The sequence below is a fragment of the Dreissena polymorpha genome, chromosome 1, assembly GCF_020536995.1.
Source record: "Dreissena polymorpha isolate Duluth1 chromosome 1, UMN_Dpol_1.0, whole genome shotgun sequence".
Taxonomy (NCBI): domain Eukaryota; kingdom Metazoa; phylum Mollusca; class Bivalvia; order Myida; family Dreissenidae; genus Dreissena; species Dreissena polymorpha.
Window position 1 is genome coordinate 53,185,079 of NC_068355.1, and position 22,046 is coordinate 53,207,124.

Here is a 22,046-nt window from a genome sequence, read left to right on the forward strand (position 1 = left end):
AAACTGGGCTCAATGCATGTGTGTTAAGTGTCATCCCAGATTAGCCTGTGCAGTCCGCACAGGCTAATCAGGGACAACATGTCTCCCCTCTAACTGGATTTTCTTGTAGAAGAGACTTTCTTTAAACGAAAAAAATTCTATAAAAGCGGAAAGTATCGTCCCTGATTAGCCTGTGCGGACTGCACAGACTAATCTGGGACGACACTTTACGCACATGCATTTAGCCCAGTTTTCTCAGATCACGTCTCATTTATATATATATTATGCTTAATTAAACACAGTTAAACACAAGAAAACACTTTTTTTACCAACTAAATTTGCAGCCTTAAAATACACAGTTTATTAGCCAGTCATGTTATATTACTATTCTGAAATACAGTACCACATCATGGGAGATAACTGTGAGATGCTTGTAACCAATCTGAACGCATCGGACAGTGGGCTACACCACACCGCCTCTCTGATGTATGTAGGCGGCCGTCATATTGGATTTGGAACTACTTTAGAAAACAAGATGGCGGCCCCCTCGTAAAGAGGATAAAATTTAAATGTGTGTTTTAGTTCGTCTTTTTCAATATAACATTCTTTAAGTAATAATTTAATGTAGATCTGTGAATTCCCACGACGTACTTAAAAACTTGTTGAAATTTAAAGATGCCATTACTGACATACTGATAGGAGTACTTATAGTATTGACATCGAGTTAATTTTAGTTGTGGCTACCATGACTTTAAATGTCGCTTTTTTATGATTTTTGACTGGCGCGACTTTACAGGTCTGTCAATACCATATAAACTGTATGCTGACGTTTCTTTAGCAAAGTAAACTAAAAAATTAAATGGACTGTTTTCGTTATATTTTGTGAGATACGAGGATTGCTTACATAAACTTGATAAAGTATGAAACACGTCAAAACACAATTGATAGAAACTCGGCCAGTCGGTCTGTGATTAGTGGAAGTAGAATTCGGTGACAGCCCGGCGTCATGTGAAGAACCCGTATCTAATCGATACCAACGATCATTTTAATGTGTAGTTCGGTTGTAATTCGGTGAAAAGTGTAATTCGGTTGTAATTCGGTGAATAGTGGAATTCGGTGTTTCCATGGACCGGTCACTCATTATATGAGCATGGATGGTCGAGTGGTCTAAACGGTAGACTTTAACTCCATGGGGTCAATGGTTCGAGCCCTAGTTCTTCTTGAATGCTCTGAGCTTTTATGAGTACATACGTACAGCTCCCAGGACCCGGAGGGTCAATAGCTGGGAGTTGGATTATTGCAACTAGTTCGAGCCCATTTGAAGGGTTACTTTTATATTTTTATTCAATTTTATTCTTGTTTTTTTTTTTATTGCAGCTTTATAGATCCAATGTTTGCATTTATCAATATAGCTTGGTCTATAATGAAAAAAATAATTTGGGGAGTTCTTATGTTTTAGTAAGATTTTGTGACATTACAAGGATACCTTATATAAAGTATAAAATAAACCACTATATGGGAGCACTGATGTTCCATTGGGTTAAGCTTTTACTCAAAGGGTCAGTGGATTGAGCCCAGTTAAGGAAGACTTCCTTTCTTTTTTGTTTAAATTGTATTGTTGTTGTTTTTATTGAGATATTTTGCTCAAATGTTTACTTATCAATTTAAAGTATTTAATAACAAACTTCAATACATGTCTTATCTGTGAAAACGTCCCTTTGAAATAGCTAGTTTTCCTCTTACATGCCCTTGTATTTTAAGATAGAATACTTTCCTCTCCAGAGGAAAGAGGTATGGGTTTGAATCCCATCGGGGGCTTCAGAGGATGATTCATTTTGAGACAAATGTTAATATTTGCTTTAGTGTATCCCAAAATTAACCTAATATTAAATAGATAACTGTGAAAGATAATTCAAAATAATGTTTGTTTCTATAAACATTGTGAGCCATGGACATGAACATTCAATTTTGCAAGAAACATGTATGATTTGAGGGAAGAATAGGACAGCATACTTAGAATGGACATTCATTTTAGATTGTTAAGTACCCTGGTAACTAAAACTATAAATTTTGTAAAGCTTGTGTATGACGTCCTTGCTTCTGGACAGCTGAACAGTTTAGGCATAAATGATTACTCTTTTTCTTTACAATCAACATTGATGCATTATTACTTAAGCAAAGTTGAACTTTTTAAAAACTCGATGAATTGGGAACTGAATTTTTCATGTTCGTTGCTTGCAATTTACCGGTACTGAACATAACCTTACTGGTGAACAAATGCCTTCTCTCTTTACACTTTACAGGGAGATGGTGTTTTTCATAAATATCCAGGTTAATTTGTATAAATACCGGGTAAGACCTCGTAACATATTTATATAGATGTAAGCTATACATTTACGATGATGACATTATGTGTTTCACTGTAAATTTACAGAGAAAATATACTACAGCCGCATGTCACCAGAGTTGTTAAAAGGGCATTTAGACAAAATTGTCCCTGACTTTTGCCCATTTTGACATATTCTTATAAACAAGAGGGCCACGATGGCCCTGTATCACTCCACTGCTGAAAAAAAGGCTGAAACAAATATTCTTGGCATGTGCAAATACTTAAATATAGGCCCTATTTAAGCACATGTTCACTTTTGTGACCCCCTGGGTTGGGTCAAATTTAACACCATGGGCATAATTTGAACATAATAAGTAGAGGACTATACAATGTCACTACATACCAAATTGTGTAGCCCTAGGCCTAATGGTTATGGACAAGAATTTTTTTTTAAGTTTTCACAACATAGGCCTTATATAAGCATATGTTCAATTTTGTGACCCCCGGGGCAGGGTCAAATTTGACCCCAGGGATAAAATTTGAACAAATTTGGTAGAGGACTATTAGATGTCACTACATACTAAATTTGATAGCCCTAGGCCGGATGGTTATGGACAAGAATATATTTGTAGTTTTCACAAAATAGGCCTTATATAAGCATATGTTCAATTTTGTGACCCCCTTGGTAGAGAACTATAAGATGTCACTACATACCAAATTTGGTAGCCCTAGGCCTAATGGTTATGGACAAGAAGTTTTTTAAGTTTTCACAAAAAAGGCTCCATATAAGCGTATTTTCAATTTTGTGACCCCCAGGGCAGGGTCAAATTTGACCCTAGGGGCATAATTTGAACAAACTTGGTAGAGGACTATAAAATGTCACTACATACCAAATTTGGTAGCCCTAGGCCCAATGGTTATGGACAAGAAGGTTTTAACGTTTTCACAAAAAATTAGCCCTTTATAAGCATATATTCAATTTTGTGACCCCGGGGGCAGTTTTAAATCTGACCCCAGGGGCATAATTTGAACAAACTAAGAAGAGAACTATTACACGTCACTACATACCAAATTTGGTAGCCCTATGCCATACTAAGTTATGGACAAGAAGTTTTTAAAGTTTTTACAAAATAAGCCTTATAAGCATATGTTCAATGTTGTGACCCTCGGCGCAGGGTCAAACTTGACTCAAGGGGCATAATTTGAACAAACTTGGAAGAGGACTATAAGATGTCATTACATACCACATTTGGTAGCCCTAGGTCCAATGAGTATGGACAAGAATATATTTGAAGTTTTCACAAAATAAGCACTTTATAAGCATTCAATTTTGTGACCCCCGGGGCAGTTTCAAATTAGAACCCAGGGGCATTATTTGAACAAACTAAGAAAAGAACTATTACATGTCACTATACCAAATTTGGTAGCCCTAGGCTATGCCATACAGTTATGGACAAGAAGTTTATAAAGTTTTCACAAAATAGGCCTTATATATCATATGTTCAATTTTGTGACCCTCAGGGCAGGGTCAAACTTGACCCCAGGGGCATAATTTGAATTTGAACAAACTTGGTAGAGGACTTTATATGCCACTACATACCAAATTTGGTAGCCCTAGTCCCAATGGATATGGACAAGAAATTTTTAAAGATTTTACAAAATAAGCCTTATATAAGCATATGTTCAATGTTGTGACCCTCGGGGCAGGGTCAAACTTGACCCCAGGGGCATAATTTGAACAAACTTGGTAGAGGACTATAAGATGCCACTACATACCAAATTTGGAAGCCCTAGGCCCAATGGTTATGGACGAGATTTGTAAAGTTTCCACAAAATAGACCCTATATACGCATATGTTCAATTTTGTGACCCCCGGGGCAGTGTCAAATTTGACCCCAGGGGCATAGTTTGAACAAATTTGGTAGAGGACTATTAGATGTCTCTACATACCAAATTTGATAGCCCTAGGCCCAATGGTTATGGACGAGAAGATTTTGAAAGTTTTCACAAAATAGGCCTTAAATAAGCAATTTTCAATTTTGTGACCCCCGGGGCAGGGTCAAATTTGACCCAGGGGCATAATTTGAACAAATTTGGCCAGTGGAGCTTAAAACTGTTTCTTTGTTTAGCGTGCAACGGGGATGGAGGAACATTTGTTGGTGCCTTTTTAAAAAGTTGTTTCATTGTGTGGAAAAATGAGTTTAAAAATGTATACACAATGCCTTATATTTGGCAAATTCCAACAATGTCTGTGGTTTTTCATGTAAAAACAAGAGATGTGTTTGTCAGAAACATTATGCCCCCTATTGCGCCGCTTTGAAGCCGTATATTTGACCTTTAAGGATGACCTTGACCTTTCAGTACTCAGAATGTGCAGCTCCATAAGATACACATGTATGCCAAATATCGAGTTGCTATCTTCAATATTGCAAAAGTTATAGGAAATGTTTACGTTTTCGGACAGACAGTTAGCACATATAAGTTGGTTTTACAAGTTCACTGAGTGTAAACATAATGGGCACTTATATAACTCAAAGTGACCGGGAAACAAATTCTTGTGTTCTGATTTACATACATGTATTTACACTTGCAAAATTCAAAGTTAAGAATGGTAATTGTTCTCTTATTGCCAACAACTGCATAAATCTTAAAATTGTAAACTGGTTGTTTTGTCTTTATTACTACTTTTGTACATTCTTTTGTAATGCCCTCTTTATATTAACTTTCAACATACATGTTATATCCAGTAATTGTAGATATCAGATGTTTTGTGATGTAAATGTGTAATGGTTCTTGTTACTTGTCACACCCATTTCCATTTCATAATGCCTTAACACTGATATAGGATATTAGTGATTTTTAGTTATTGTATTTATGTTAACTTATTCTATATGCTGATGAAAGTGTCATTCTTTATTTTCACAAAGATCCTAGTATCATCAGTAGTGTTTTTTGTAAAAAACTTGAAAATTGTATTAAATGGTTAGTGGATAACAAACTGTCTTTACACCTTGGAAAAACTGAATGTATAGTGTTTGGTTCCAAAAGGAAATTATCTAAACTTCATAATTTTAATGTAAAATGTAATGATCACACTATTGTTTCTCAACATCTGTTGAACACCTTGGTTAAATATTCGACACTGATCTTTCAATTACATCTATTGTTAATAATATTATTAAAAAGGTGAACTCAAGAATAAGATTCTTCAGGGGCGTAGCTAGCATTTTTTTAGCTGTAGGCCCGTATATGTTACATAAAAACGGGGTGTGTGTGCGGCCCCCCCCCCCCCAAAATAATAAGGTAAGAAAATATAAGACTTTGGCCTGTATTTCTTTGATATTTTACTGTTCTATCTCAATACCAGAGAACTAAATTTTACTGTATTATCTTTATACCAGAGAACTAAATTTTAAAACAATATGGAACAGAGAAACATTTAAAATTGTAACACTCACTTATTCACAAGTCAAACCATGGGAATTCTTTCCTATAATACTGTCTGCATGTCTATATAGAAAGAAGTAGAGTTGATAATTGGAAGATATGTCCTTTGAACAAGACCAGAATCCATTGCCTGAGGATCATGTCAATATGAAATGCAGATTTCTTACACCTCACCACCTTCAGGGTCAACATTTTAAAGCCTTTTTCGAAGTTGAAGCAATTTGATTTTTTTCAGGTTTCAAAAAAAATTGTAGGCCCGGGCCTGCTGTGCCTAATAGCAGCTAAACCCCTGTTCTTGTATAGACAAAACCACTGTTCAAATATGGAATTAAGAAAATTGTTATGTAACTCATTGGTTCAATGCCATTTTGACTATGCTAGCTCTTCATAGTACAATGGTATTAGTAAACAGTTAAAAAAATAGATTACAAGTTGTACAGAATAAAGCTGTTAAATTTATTCATTTATTCTCTAGAACATCTTTAAAAAGTTAAAGATTTTAGTAGTATTGGTTGGTTAAATGTTCAAAACATAGTTAAGCAAATAACACTCAACCATGTTTATAAAATTGTTAACAAGAAATGTCCTTCTAACATGATCTTTTTTGTATAATAATTTTAGTTTAGTGTCTGATATACATAGTGATAACAGTAGACATAGTAAAGATAACTTTTATTTACCTCAATGTCCTCAAGTGAATGGTTTTACCAGCACTACTTTTAATTATAAACGATCAGAGACTGGAACTGTTTACCTGCTGATGTAAAAATGGTTATAAAAGAATAAATATGAATTTGAAAACAAAGTGAAAACTTCTCTCACAGACAATATGATTAAAATTGAAAGAAGATGCTGATTTTATTTGTTACTAGTAGTCATATTGTTTAAATTCATGTTTTATGTGATTGGTATATATATATATATATATATATATATATATATATTACTGTTGTTCAAATAAGTCATCAATATAGTATTTGTACGTACATTTGAATGTGATGACAAAATAGTAGTATACATTGTGTAACTTATGCTCCCTAATAATATATGCTAATTACTATTTGATCTCAAGACTATAGTCTCAAGTTTAAATAAATGATATTTTTATGCGTATTAATGCCACCATTTTTGTACATTTTCCACCTATCTTTAGGGCGCCATTGGAAATAAGTTGCAAACCTTTCATGGGACATCCTGTGGTATATATATATCATGTCTGGATTTCAACATCTTGTAACTACTTGTTATTTCAGATCTCTGCCAAATACACTGACTATTTACTTGTAACTCAATTTAAATGATTAACTTTGACTGTGATATTCAAAATGTGATATATCAATGCATTGTGATCCTAAACCTGTGATAATTGTTTTCCAATTGTTAAATGTTGTAAATTGACTGTATTGTATGATCTGTACTTGTATGACATATATATACATATGCATGAATAAATCAATATTAAGAAAAGTGTGACTGACACTGTTTCCAGACATATTACAGTTAAATTACTTCATGTCAGTAATGGCAGTCAGGGATGGAAAATATCTTTTTACAATTGTTGCCTGCACTGTCGACCATTATTAATTTAGTGTTTTTGTTTCCCATCTAAAGAGTACCGACCCAAAACCATGGGCATGCCTGTGATGTGTATCTTAAAGTTTCTTAAAAGATAAATAATATAAATTTTAACACCTCTGCCCAGTTTTAACATTTCCAATACAGTATGGCTTATTTTGAGAGGCCATTCTGAATTGAGTTCATTTCCAAGGGCAAAGTTATGCCTTAATATATTAATATTACCAAACTTTACATTGTTACACTGTCCCTAATTTTAATGGCACTGGATTGTTTAAGGCTTTGAAAAGCTAGTTGCCTGGCCGGGATAACAACATCTGGAATTAAAATGCCTAGGATAAAATATAAACAATATCTGCCAGAAGTAATGTGTGGTTGCCATCATCAAATGTACAGAAAGAATTGTTTTTCAAATTCAATCAAGCCCCACTCATTCCATTCCATGAAACCTTTCAGGTGTCTCAATACTGATAATAGCCCCACTGAGGGTCGTATGGCTATGGTCCATATACAGTTTGTAACTGCCTGACTGGTCACTATAATGCTATTGGGACCAACGTGGAGTTTACTATTTCTTATATTACACCGAAGAGTTTTCTCTATACCACTGTACAGTGTTGTACGATTGTTTATGGTATAGAAATAAACATATTGATTAAATCTCAAAGTTTGTCGCCTGCAGCCGAACATCAGCAATGTTGCAATGAATATAATTTAAGATATACTGATTCTTTTAAGTTTGAATAATGTCGTTGTTTTCACTTCAATATCAACTAATTGGCTTTCTTAACATTCTATTAAAATTTTAATATTTTCCATGCAATAATATCTAATTTTAAACAAAAACATTAATGAATATTCTATAATATTACTCCTTAAAGATATTGGTCCTTATATATCTATATTATCGGTTGATTTAGTGAAAATTTATTGGTGTGTAACCCGAACTATATTTTCGGTGTAATATCTTCCGCCTAGAGGCGTTAGACATATCCTTCCACCAAATACACCCGAGAGACGATCGCCGTTATGGCGGAATTGTCCGAGGAGTCCCGATTGGCTTGTAACAGCAGTTTAAAAAGCAGAATTGTTAAGAGTTACTTCCCACCTTAACACAAAAATATTTAGGTTATTTGCACTATCAATCACACTAAGGTAGCTCTGTACACAGTTTATCACATCATTCACAACATAAATATAGATAACAGTCTGCTTGTCCTAAATGTTGGATACACTGTACATAACATTTATGTTGACTTTTTTTTAGCCTTGTAATATTGAAAGCAAATAAGAAATTTAATAAGCTCCCATTTAATGTAATATAAAATAAAACTAATGTTTAATCACCGTTAAAACTTCTAAGTTCAACTGTAAAATAAGATAAATGTAAAAAAAGAGCCTTACAGTTTATTTTAATACCAAAATATGAGGTTAACCCTTACAGCTTAATATTTAGCAGTTCCTACATATTATGTACATTCTTATTGCTAAATAGCAGATGCAAGCACTGCAAAGTCACTCAGTACATATAAGTAAACCCAATAATGCCAGAATTAAATCAATCATATGATGAAACAGTTATCTTCAAACTACAAAATATGGTTAGAAGAAATTTGGTGATTTGTTCATTCTTATAATCTTCAACAAAGCAACTATTCAGAGATCAGCTTTTATCCTTTATTGCCAACTAATGTATTGGCCTAATGAGGCTGACCATATTTTAAGGCCAAGACAATGTCTTATGGAATAATTTTACAGTACTTCACATACTAATTGCATGCTACATTTCATTTGATATGGAACTGAAAGCCTCAATTTCAATCACTTATACATTGTAATTTGTATATAGCTGATACCTGTCCGCAACATGTCAAATCTATTGTAATTAATGCTGGTAATTATAAGCTGAACCATGCACATGTTCACAGGTTTTTTTTTGGCCCGATTTTATAGCCGAAATTCGGCTATGTTCCCAATCCCAAAAAGTATACTTTTTTCCCAAAAAGTGGCAAAAAATTCCCAATTTCCAAAAAAAAGGAAGAAGTCTAATGTGTATTTTATCTCAATTTTAATTCAATTACATCTAACAAATAATGATATGATTTTGTTCTTTTAATTTGAATGATTATAAAGGGTTATATCAAATTTAGTATTTCCCTAATCAGTGGACTTTTCGTGTGGAAAAAAGGCTAATGAATTTATTTTCCCAATTTCATGAATATGCCGATAAAATTCCCAATTCCAAAGCCATGGGCTATCTTCCCAAAAAGTGGAAGAAAAAAACCTGGTTCATGGGTGAAAGTAGGAAATTCCCAAAATACTGAAAATAAAATCTGGGGGCGGATAGGGCCCCCGGTGGGTCCAGGGCCCTGGCTAGGGGTCCAGGAAGCTCCTGCATTTTAGCTTATTTGAAACAAAGAAATCACTTCTCCTAAGCTTAAAGACACCTGTATTTGTAAGTGATTAAAAACAGAGAAAACAGTTAGTTTTGCTAGAATTTATCACAATCTATTCCTTTAACATTTCATGTAGATCAAATGTAAAAGGCAAAATCTTTAAGATAACACTAAACTTTCTCAACTATATACAAATATTTACAGTATAATATAGATCAATGAACATAATATAGCAATACATTTTCTGTCTTGTATTTTAAAGTAATTTGTTTTTATATCTTAACTAGTTATTTACTAATGATTTGATTTACACGTCCGGTAATTTTTAACATGCGTAACGTCCTCGGCGTGAGACTTGAACGCCTTTTTCCCATTTGATTGGTACTTGATCGTTTTGAAACAGATATCACAATAGCATATGCACTACCCGGAATGATTTTTTGTTTGTTTGTTAAACCAATCTCCCCCATTTCTCTCCACGAGAGTCTCTTTTATGGAGCCATTCCCATCGCCACTTGTTTTTCACATCACTTTCAAGTTCTTTTGTGTCGAACCCCGGAGGTAAATACATGATTTGATCGTGTTTTTTTTGTTTCGGAAGTAAAGTTATTTTGACTTGTCCGCCATATTTTTTTGAGAGATAAGACCGTTTCATAACGTCAATTTCCATTGGTTGACCGATTTACGTAAACCAATCAAAACGCTTTTTTGGAAACCAAGTCAGATTCCCGAGTTATTCCGTGCGGTAAACCATTTCATAGACAAAGGAATCGTAAATTATCGGCAGATTTTGCCAGAATATTCTAATGGGCCATGCTGCCTTCTGAACACGCGGAGGGTCTTGCGGGAGACATGTTATTTCGGGCGAATAGTGCCCAGAGGGATAGAACGATTCATGAGACGCGTCGAATCTATAATATGATTTTATCACGTCTGGAATCGAGCGTATTTTGTTTATTTTGTTTGTCGGCATTGCTGAACACATGGCCGTACCCCCCCCCCCCCCCAACAAAATCTCATCGGATTTACATGATTCACGAAAACGACCTCTGAGAAGCCAAAAAATACGGAATTCCGTAATAATACGGAACACTTTCACCCATGCATGTTTGACCTTTGGTCTTCAGTGTGACCTTTACCTTTCTACGCAAAAGCATTTACCTAATTGTTGCCATTTATAGCAAGTTATTTCAAAATTGCATCATGCATGAATGTTTTTTAGTCCAGACAAGATGAATTGTAGCTAAACATGACATTTGTGTGACCTTTGAAATAGTGAGACATGTGATACAGATGACATGCCATCTATTTATGGTCATTTGTAGTAGGTTATTGTAAACCTGCATGATGAATGACATTTTCAGTTTTATTCCAGAACAGCTGTTTTAAGGCTAACAGTGTTTTTTAACCATTTGGTTCATAGGGCAGGGTCCCTTAAAATAATGCAGCATTTTGAATAAAATTATGAATTTACAACATGTAGTATTTGAGAATTGTTTTAAGTAAATTATATTTAATAAGGGTTGAACTTATGGATGAGAGATGAACAAAAAGTTGAAATAAAAAAATAATATATTTTTCTTTTTTCTCAATTGAGAACTTATATGTCTCTTTTGGGTAAATGAATACTTTTTTTCAATTGAGAATAGGGCCGAATACGGGACCCAATTTTAAATTTTACCTTTGAACTCTGAATGAGACTGACTTATGATGTAGGTTGACCATGAAGTGTTACATGAGATAATCAGTCTCCTAACGGAGATCATCAGGGCAACAGATAAGGGTCCTTTTATAGTTTTTACAATTTGTATTTGACAGAAAACAAATTGAAATAAAAAAAATCAACCATACAAAAACGATTATGAAAATGATAAAACAAATTGCAATTGATTCTTTTTTATTTTAGTTTCATCATTTTTCTCCTTACTAAGATATATATATTGTGACCTTTAGAGCAGCTGTAATAATTGTAGAAAGTTTATATAGACACCGGTTAAGCCAAGTTTCCATGTATGTACTTCCGTCGTAAGAAATTCTGGTTCTGTTGGCTGTTTAACGTTGGTGCATGGGCAAGGAAACATTCATAAACCCCATATTATCAATTCATTATGCAAACCGTACCGTCGCGAAAAGACATTGGGAAGAGTATATTCTCAGATTTAAAAGCTCACATGCTGACAGCTTCTGAAAATATAAGTTGCAAAATAACAGAATTAGGAAAAATTTGTCCCAACTGAAACTCTATGTAACCGTGAACATGTTAAAAACAAGAGCACCGCATACCGGGTGCCAACCCTCGTCTGTATGTGCAGTTTTGAATAAATGAAAGTTTGTCAGAAGTGACCTTGACCTTTGACCTAGTGACCCCAAAATGGATGTGGCCTGTAGAACTCACCACGGTGCATCTACATAATAAATTTTCAAAGTTATATGTGGAAGCGCTTTGATTCAAGAGCCTATGTTAAGATTTTAGCACGACGTGGATGGCGGACGCCGGACGACGAGCTGGCTATGACAATATCTCGGGTTTTCTCCAAAAACAGCCGAGCTAAAAATACTGTCTCAAACATAACTAGGTTAATTCCAAAACAAAGAGGACATTCGTGATATTTTTTCTGTTGTTTCCAATGGCTTAAACAGTGTTTGTAAAAAGCAAAAAACAATGGTAAATAAACATTAATATTTCTTTTTATCCCCACGCTTTTTGAAAAAAAGGTGGGGATATTGTGGTGATCTCCGCCGTCCGTCCGTCCGTCTGTCCGTCCGTCTGTCCGTCCGTCTGTCCGTCCGTCCTGGCCACTATCTCCTCCTACACTAAAAGCACTAGAACCTTGAAATTTACACACATGGTAGCTATGAGCATATGTGCGACCCTGCACTATTTGGAATTTTGATCTGACCCCTGGGTCAAAAGTTATAGGGGTTGGGGTGGGGCCGCGTCAGAAATTATCACTCATTTTTTTAGGTTATTTTACATTTACTTCTTTATTTCTACACCGATTCACTTCAAATTGATACTGGACCTCACCTATGACAATACGGTCAATCTCAACCATGCATGGCCCCATTCCCAACCCTGGGGCGCCCCGCCCACATAGGCCACACCCACCAAAAATTTCCATTTACTATAATTTTTTCATTTCTACACGGATTCACTTCAAATTGATACTGAACTTTTGTTATGACATTAGGGTCAATCTCAACTATGCATGGCCCCATAACCAACCCTGGGGCCCCCCCCCCATATAGGCCACACCCACCAAAAAATTCCATTTACTATAATTTTTTCATTTCTACACGGATTCACTTCAAATTGATACTGAACTTCTCTTATGACATTAGGGTCAATCTCAACTATGCATGGCCCCATAACCAACCCTGGGGCCCCGCCCACATAGACCACACCCACCCAAAATTGCCTTTACTATAATTTCTTTATTTCTACACCGATTCACTTCAAATTGATATTGAACTTCTCTTATGACAATACAGTCAATCTCAACTATGCATGGCCCCATTACCAACCCTGGGGCGCCCCGCCCACATAGACCACACCCACCCAAAATTGCCTTTTACTATAATTTCTTCATTTCTACACCGATTCACTTCAAATTGATACTGAACCTCTCTTATGACAATACGGTCAATCTCAACTATGCATGGCCCCATTACCAACCCTGGGGCGCCCTGCCCACATATGTCACACCCACCCAAAATTGCCTTTTACTATAACTTCTTCATTTCTACACCAATTCACTTCTAATTGATGATGAACTTCTCTTATGACAATACGGTCAATCTCAGCTATGCATGGCCCCATTACCAACCCTGGGGCACACCTAGGTCAAACATTCGGCGTGGGGATACGCGTCGGCCTCTGCCGCGCCATTTCTAGTTTAAGTATGCATTCACCTCTTTGTATTGCCACAGAAGATAATAACCCTTTAGATTTTATAAAACTTAATAAATATTTACAATAACATTTAATGCACTCAACAAAAGGACCAAACAAAATTGCTCCTTCTATTCACATATTGTGAAAATGTGCAATTTTGAAATAAACAAAACAAAACACGAAACAAAATGAGAAGACCCTTTATCTATCCATGAATCTCTATTTCATATGTTCCATATCTGCTGAACAAAACAGGTTCAGTTTCAGCAATATCATTTTAGGCACATCATTTATCAAGGTGTCTGTGATCAGATACAAGGCTTACAATTACACTGTTGCATTAATGCCAGAAATACACTTGAGTCTATAATACAAAATGCCTTCTTCTTTATTACCTGAGTTATATAAGGACAGAATTTACACTAAGTCATTAACAGAAATATACGCCCGTTGTTAAAAAAAGAACAACATGGATTGTCATTACTCTTTAGGCAAAAACAATAATTATACTTTGTTTTCGCAAATTTGCATTTATTTTATATACACAAAGGGAATTAACTGTGAAGTGTCAAGTGCAATTTAGCGATTTATTGAACTTTGTTTCCAATGTATGTCAACAAACATTTTACAGAAAGTGTGAAGAAGATTTTACTAAAAGTGTTTAAGTAAGAGAGCACAAATGGCATATTTGGCAATTTAGTTTAAACAAAATGCAAACTCAAACAAGATATGTGTTTGTCAGAAACACAATGTCCCTACTGCGCCACTTTGAAGCTATATATTTGACCTTGAAGAATGACCTTGACCTTTCACCACTCAAAATGTGTAGCTTCATGAGATACAGATGCATGCCAAATATGAAGTTGCTATCTTCAATATTGCAAAAGTTATGGCAAAATGTTAAAGTTGGAACAAACAAACACACAAACCAACCAACCAACAGACAGGGCAAAAACAATATGTCCCCCATTATAGTGGTTGGGGACATTAAAATCCTCCTTTGCATTGGCTGGTTATCAAACTTAAGAATCCCTTTTATGTCAACAAACATTTAAAGAACGTTTGCTGAAGATTTAATGAAAACTTAAGTAACAAGAAACCGCCGGAGACGGGTGATGCTCCCCAAAGCTTTTTTGTCACAATATTGCACTTTATATTCAGATTAAAGGATACGTCTTGAGGGTCATATCTTTGGACAAAATAATACGATGGATGGTTTACCAACTTAAAAATTTCAAAGGGCCATAACTCATCTAACCAGAACCCACTAATAACATGCGCATCTCCTCAAGGTAGTTAAGCTTCCCATTAAGCTTCATTGAAGTCCAGTCAGTTGCTGAGAAATAGCCCGGACAAGATTTGAACTATATGTACAATGAACAATTTAAAGGGCCATAACTCTGGGAAAAATCATCAGACTAGAACCGGCTGATTATATGCACATCTCCTCTTGGCAGTGAAGCTTCCCATAAAGTTTCATTGAATTTCGGTCATTAGTTGCTGAGAAATAGCCCGGACAAGAATTGCACTATATATACAGTTAATTGAAAATTTCAAAGGGCCATAACTCTGGGAAAAATCATCCAACCAGAACCCCCTGATAATATGCACATCCCCTCTTAGTAGTGAAGCTTCCCATAAAGTTTAATTGAATTCTGGTCATTAGTTGCTGAGAAATAGCCCGGACTAGAATTGCACTATATGCACAGTTAATGGAAATTTCAAAGGACCATAACTCTGTGAAAAATCAACCGACCAGAACCGCCTGATAATATGCACATCTCCTCTTGGTAGTGAAGCTTCCCATAAAGTTTAATTGAATTCTGGTCATTAGTTTCTGAGAAATAGCCCGGACAAAAAATGTGCACGGACGGACGGACACACAGAAGAAGCGGCGACTATATGCTCCCCCCCCCCCCCAAATTTTTTTTGGGGGGAGCATAAAAAGGAAGAAACAATGAATGTGATCCTCTGCCCCTCAACCAAGGGTGACAGCATATTTATTAATATTTGTATTGATTTTTTTTCAATATACCTTTTCATTATAGCAAAGACACTTTTGAATTAAAATAATGTCACGAATAATTGAAAGTGCTACATTATTATAATTATTTTTGGTATCATTAAATAAGAGTTTTATAACATGAATTGCTCACTCAAATAAAAGTGGGTTTCTACTATACAAATTACATGGACAAGACATCCTGCATATGGGCCATAATCTGTTTAAACAGGGCTTAATACATGTACGTAAAGTGTCATCCCTGTGCAGTCCGCACAGGCTAATCAGGGCCGAAACTTTTCGCCTCAACCTGATTTTTGCAAGAAGAGACTTTTTTAAAAGGAAAAATATCATTAAAGCGGAAAATGTCAATCTACATTAGCCTTTGTTGACTGCACGAGCTAACCAGTGTGACAACACTTTACGCGCATGCATTAAACCCCCTTTTCACAAAGCACTGCCCATATGTTTTTTTTAACCATTTCTAAATGATGTAGAAAGCTGCAATCCAATTTACTGTAAAGGTCATATACAAGATAAACAAGCATAATCATAGTAAACATGATTTAAATATATTTGAAGTCTTGGTTGTCATTTAACTGCTAGAATGCAAAATTAATTGATTTGTTTGTCAAGACACACCGTGCAATTGACTAACGCATCGTCTGCGGTTTATTCATAGGCTGCGGTACTGTATACATGTCGGGTAAAAGCGGAGTATTAAGTATTTCCCTATTCTTTATACTTTACGTATTGAATTGAGCAGTTTTGTGTGTGTTCTTTGAGAGCCTATGTTAAAATGACTTTGTGAACGTAATCCTTACCTTCCTAGCTGCTTACTTTTAAAGAAATCCGTTAGAATGTGGTCAAAAATCAAACAAAATTCACCACTCTTTCTGTCAAACTCTAATTACAAAGGATTTAGACCACAGATAAATATGAACAACATTTTATTGAAATATTTAATCATTTCTCTTCGGTTATTCCAAATTACAGCATCCCACATGAACACACAACATTTTTATCAATATTTAAATTCGAGTGGGGTTGGAAAAACGGCTCAAGCCAACGGCCGTGGTTACTTATTATTTATTTGTTTGATTTTTGACCACATTCTAACAGATTTCTTTTAAAGTAAGCAGGGAAGGTAAGGATTACGTTTACAAAGTCATTTTTACTTAGGCTCTGAAAGAACACACGCAAATCTGCACAATTCAATACATAAAGTATAAAGAATAGGGAAATACTTACACTCCGCTTTTACCCGACATGTATACAGTACCGCAGCCGATGGATGAACCGCAGATGATGTGTTAGTCGATTGCACGGTGTGCAAGATGTTACTGAAAAAAACATCCGTTGTTTCGGTATAAGTCTTCTTTGGCAACTAACATCCTTCTAAGAATCCTGTGAAGAAAATATCCATTCCTAATTTTGCACGCAAAATAATTTGTTGCTACTGATTGAAGTTTTTTAATAGTTCAGCCAATATTAAATTGTAGACAACATTTCAGAGTAAAACCATACAGCCAGTGATTATGGTTCAGGCAATGGTAAGTCAATATATAAAGCCTTACATTTGCTATATTCTGTTGTTGGAAACATAAAGCTTTGTTGCACACTGTATTAGGATATGTTTTATGAGAGAAAATATTATAGTGACACTGGCAGTGTTTTAATTAATTCAGTGCTCACTATACTGAGATGAATATAAGAAACAGATTATGACAAAAAATTTCACTAAGATTGTAAACTACAACAAACTGTAATACATAATTATCAGTATATATAAATATATATATATATATATATATATAGTTAACTTTTGTAATGTGTATACAAATCTTAATGATTTAGTCCTTAACAATTGTTTTAGTTTCGATCCGTATCGGCTATTCAGCCAGTTTCCAATAAATGAAAATAAAAAAAAAGTCCATTTTAGAATGATATTCCAATATAATAGAAGTTAAGCTAGTATAGCACTATCCAGAGTTATTATAGGATATTTGGGATAAAATTTTGAAAAAGTTAGCATAATGAATAAGTAGACTTTTGACATCAGAAGAAAACTTAACTAGAAATGGCGCGGCAGAGGCCGACGCGTATCCCCACGCCGCATGTTTGACCCAAGGGCGCCCCAGGGTTGATCATGGGGCCATGCATAGTTGAGATTGACTGTATTGTCATAAGAGAAGTTCAGTATCAATTAGAAGTGAATGGGTGTAAAAATAAAGAAGTTATAGTAAAAGGCAATTTTGGGAGGGTGTGGCCTATGTGGGCGGGGTGCCCCAGGGTTGGTAATGGGGCCATGCATAGTTGAGATTGACCGTATTGTCATAAGAGAGGTTCAGTATAAATTTGAAGTGAATCAGTGTATTAATGAAGAAATTATAGTAAAAGGCAATTTTGGGCGGGTGTGGTCTATGTGGGCGTGGCGCCCCAGGGTTGGCAACGGGGCCATGCATAGTTGAGTTTGACCGTTTTGTCATAAGAGAGGTTCAGTATCAATTTGAAGTGAATCAGTGTAGAAATGAAGAAGTTAATGTAAAATAACCTAAATTTTTTTTATAGTAAATGGAATTTTTTGGTGGGTGTGGCCTATGTGGGCGGGCGCCCCAGGGTTGGGATTGGGGCCATGCATAGTTGAGATTGACCCTAATGTCATAACAAAAGTTCAGTATCAATTTGAAGTGAATCCGTGTAGAAATGAAAAAATTATAGTAAATGGAAATTTTTGGTGGGTGTGGCCTATGTGGGCGGGGCGCCCAAGGGTTGGGAATGGGGCCATGCATGGTTGAGATTGACCGTATTGTCATAAGAGAGGTCCAGTATCAATTTGAAGTAAATCGGTGTAGAAATAAAGAAGTAAATGTAAAATAACCTAAAAAAATGAGTGATAATTTCTGACGCGGCCCCACCCCAACCGCTATAACTTTTGACCCAGGGGTCAGATCAAAATTCCAAATAGTGCAGGGTCGCACATATGCTCATAGCTACCATGTGTGTAAGTTTCAAGGTTCCAGTGCTTTTAGTGTAGGAGGAGATAGTGGCCAGGACGGACGGACAGACAGACGGACGGACGGACGGACGGACGGCGGAGATAACCACAATATCCCCACCTTTTTTTCAAAAAGCGTGGGGATAAAAAGCTTTAAGACAAACAGCATATTTTATTGACCTTGCCAGAATGTGGCTGCCTACAACACTTCTATCTACTTCATTTATAGTTGCCAAATGAATTTGCTCTGGTCTACACTTCAGAAAGGAAATTTTCTAAAATAGACTTTGCCAAAAAAATTAGTGTCTATGATGGAATATGGCCAATGTAAAAGAACATCTCTTGCTAAAAGTTAAACAAACTATCAGGAACCTTAGAAAGCATGTTTAGGTCACTGTTGAACTTGAAAATGTAGTAATTTAATATCCAACAATTACTGTGAATGTAAACAGGTTTATCTCAATCAAGTCTTCATGTTCATCATCAAACATATGGATCAGAAAACTCGAAACAAACAAACCATCTTTACTGGGCAATATTTTAAGCTGTTAAGATTATTTGACTCAACAAAGCTATTATTAGCTTACACTTAAGCTGTAACATGCCGGATTATTCCTGTATGGCTTGGAAATGAAACCTTTAACTACACCAATGACATTTATGATAATTTAGATGAAAAGTACATCAACTGTTTGTTGGCAGGAGATGCAGAATCTAACACTGAACTCCTAGTCTATAATTGTACAACACACTGTGTGACTATTGTCAATACAGTAATTATATACAGAATTCTTATTTAATTGTATGCCTTCCCGTGGTTTATAAAGAAATATCAGTGAATTAAAACTGATATTTCACTGTTTGAAACAGTGAAAATTAAAAGTGAACATTTGATAATTTTTACTGTTGTACAGTGAAATGACGTCGTTTTTATGACGTTACGTCATTATTTCAGTAAAAATATACAAACGATCATTTGTAAGCATTAAAAAGAGGGGGTTGGATTTGGTGGAATATCTACTTTAATTTACTCAGGATTCTTTTTTTTCATGATCTCTTGTGAGTTTAAATCGTTTTTTTCCATCAAAGCCAATAAATAATGTCCTCTACAGGGGACAAAAATTCCACTCGTCCGCTCGTATTGAAGAGTGAAATCTTGAAAGGACGAGTGAATTTCCCTAAAGCGCTCGTCCTACAGGACGAGTGAAAAAAAGCTGATATTAAAATGTATTTTCTGACCAGTTAGACTCTTTTTCATTAAATAAAATCATTTTCTTAAAGCATATCTATTCCGAAAGTAGAACACGAATAAACCGGAAATTGTAATTGTAAATTTCATACAGCAGGTGCGCGTTGTTATGCGAGACTGTGTATCGAGTAATTATTGGCTTTTTGGAGTAAACTTTGCGCGTCCATGTCGACAGAGAACCATCCCATTGCATTCACTGTAAGTAATGATTTTTAAAGAATTATTGAACCGGGAAGTACGGTTTTAAACCAGTCTGAATTTCGTCTGAAAATGTCTGACATAAGGTCCGAAACGGAAAGCACGCGGGCATTAGAAAAAAGGAAAACAAAGCAGTCCGTGTACGATAAGACCAAACGTTCGCGAACTGTCCAAAATTTAAATAGTTTAAATAATTAAGCCTTATTAATCAAGTAAAGTTTAATTTTATATTTTTTCAGTCCTTTTTCTGTTACATGTTAAGTTTTGAAAATTATACAAGATGAAGTTAGCAAAATAGTTGTCTTCATTTATTTATTTTGTGTTCCTCATAAATAAGTAACTTATGTCACTGTTTAACATTTCTTTTGTTATCAGCTGGCATAAATAGCTGAGTAAGCAGCATTTTAGCCGTGGTATAGAAAACTTTATTAGTCATATCAGCCCTTTGCAATCTTTATTTCACACATATTTAAAGGACGAGTGCATGTGTTTGCAGGAAGAGTAAAATTTTTAATGCACTCGTCCTGCATGCACTCGTCCTGCAGGACGAGAGCAGTTTAGAAATATTTTTGTCCCCTGCTCTATATATTTACTGTCAACAAGACAATGCTTTTTTTACAAGCTGGGTAATTATAAAGGGGGGAGGGGGGGGGGGGGGGGGTACAGATCCTGATTTCTGTTCAGGTATTGTTTGTTTTCCCTCTGTTCTGTAACCCTTTGCATGCTGGGAAATTTGTTGTCTACTAAAATGTCGTCTGCTGAAATTCTAAAATTATCATTTTCTTTGATTTTTTTCAAAGAAAACTATCAGAATAGCAAACAGTTTGGATCCTGATGAGACGCCACGTTCTGTGGCGTCTCATCTGGATCCAAATTGTTTGCAAAGGCCTTCAAAATTCAGTTCCAGCACTGAAAGAGTTGAACAGAAAAAGGTGCATCACATCAGATGCATATAAGCAAGCTATACTGGTATCTTACCTTCTCTTGACATTCCTACTGCAAAACATTTCTTTAATCTGCAATACTGGCAAGAATTCCGTGTAAATGGAGTAATGTCACACTTTTCTTCATTTGAGCACTTATGAGTCATTCCCTGTGTTATACATCTTCTGAAGAAGCCCTGCAAGTACAATATATCAAGTATCAAGTATTTGATCAAAGACCCTTTTCACTGCAAATAGGACTTTGTCCGTGACTATTGTTATCATAGTTAAATTCATTTTTTTAAATGGAAAAAATACAAGGTATTTTATGATTATGTATGTTTAAACCCTGAATGGTAAGGACTTTGACACATCTGATATGGGTTTTATTTCCATTCAAGTTGAGAATGTCATCTTTATGTATCATTGGGAATATTTCCATAAAAACTGGCTGTCATAATTATATGAGGACACAAAGCTCATTACTAAGGAAACATTGATATTTTGACTATACAAAATATTCATTTTTTTTACACATGACCAAGCTTTAAAGTTACTGCCGGGTCACATGGACAAATGCATGTATTTTAATGTCCTTTTAAATAACTGGGACTGCCTCTCTGTGTGCGAGGTCATTATGATGGTGATGATGTCATGGTGCAATAAACAAACAAGTCATCAATAAAATAATGCACTCAGATATCAAAGCTAACCTAGCAAAGGCAGCCCACAAAAGTAACAATTAAAAATGTCTTACAAACAAAGTTTATTAAAAATCTGTTTAAATCTTTAAATAACAGAATGATATTAACTGTTCAAACTAGAGGCGGTAAAACATAAATTTCACAAAAAGGACAAATATTTACTACGCACAAATCTTTTTTTTTGGTCTGATAAAAGGTCTACAAATAGGCCTCCACATAATTATAATTTACCTTTTGTTTTGGCACAATCCTTAGAGTAATTTAGTAATGATTTTTCTTGATTTATTCTTTAAAGGTTATACATTTATAATTAGATTGTCTATGTCTGTGAAATATCACCACTAATCAGTA

General features: G+C 35.2%; 1 protein-coding gene across 15 annotated transcripts in view; it reads right to left on the reverse strand.

Annotated features, from left to right (window-relative positions):
- LOC127881013 (nuclear hormone receptor E75-like) overlaps positions 1-22,046 on the reverse strand; it is a 165,319-nt gene that overhangs the window by 33,838 nt on the left and 109,435 nt on the right. For all 15 annotated transcript variants that reach the window (XR_008049866.1, XR_008049869.1, XR_008049861.1 and 12 more), the window contains one exon: positions 21,047-21,188. Coding sequence is in view for 7 of the 15 variants with exons in the window: in XM_052428641.1 (XP_052284601.1) it covers positions 21,047-21,188 (142 nt within the window). In the remaining 8 variants the exon portion in view is untranslated. The remainder of the gene's footprint in view (positions 1-21,046; positions 21,189-22,046) is intronic.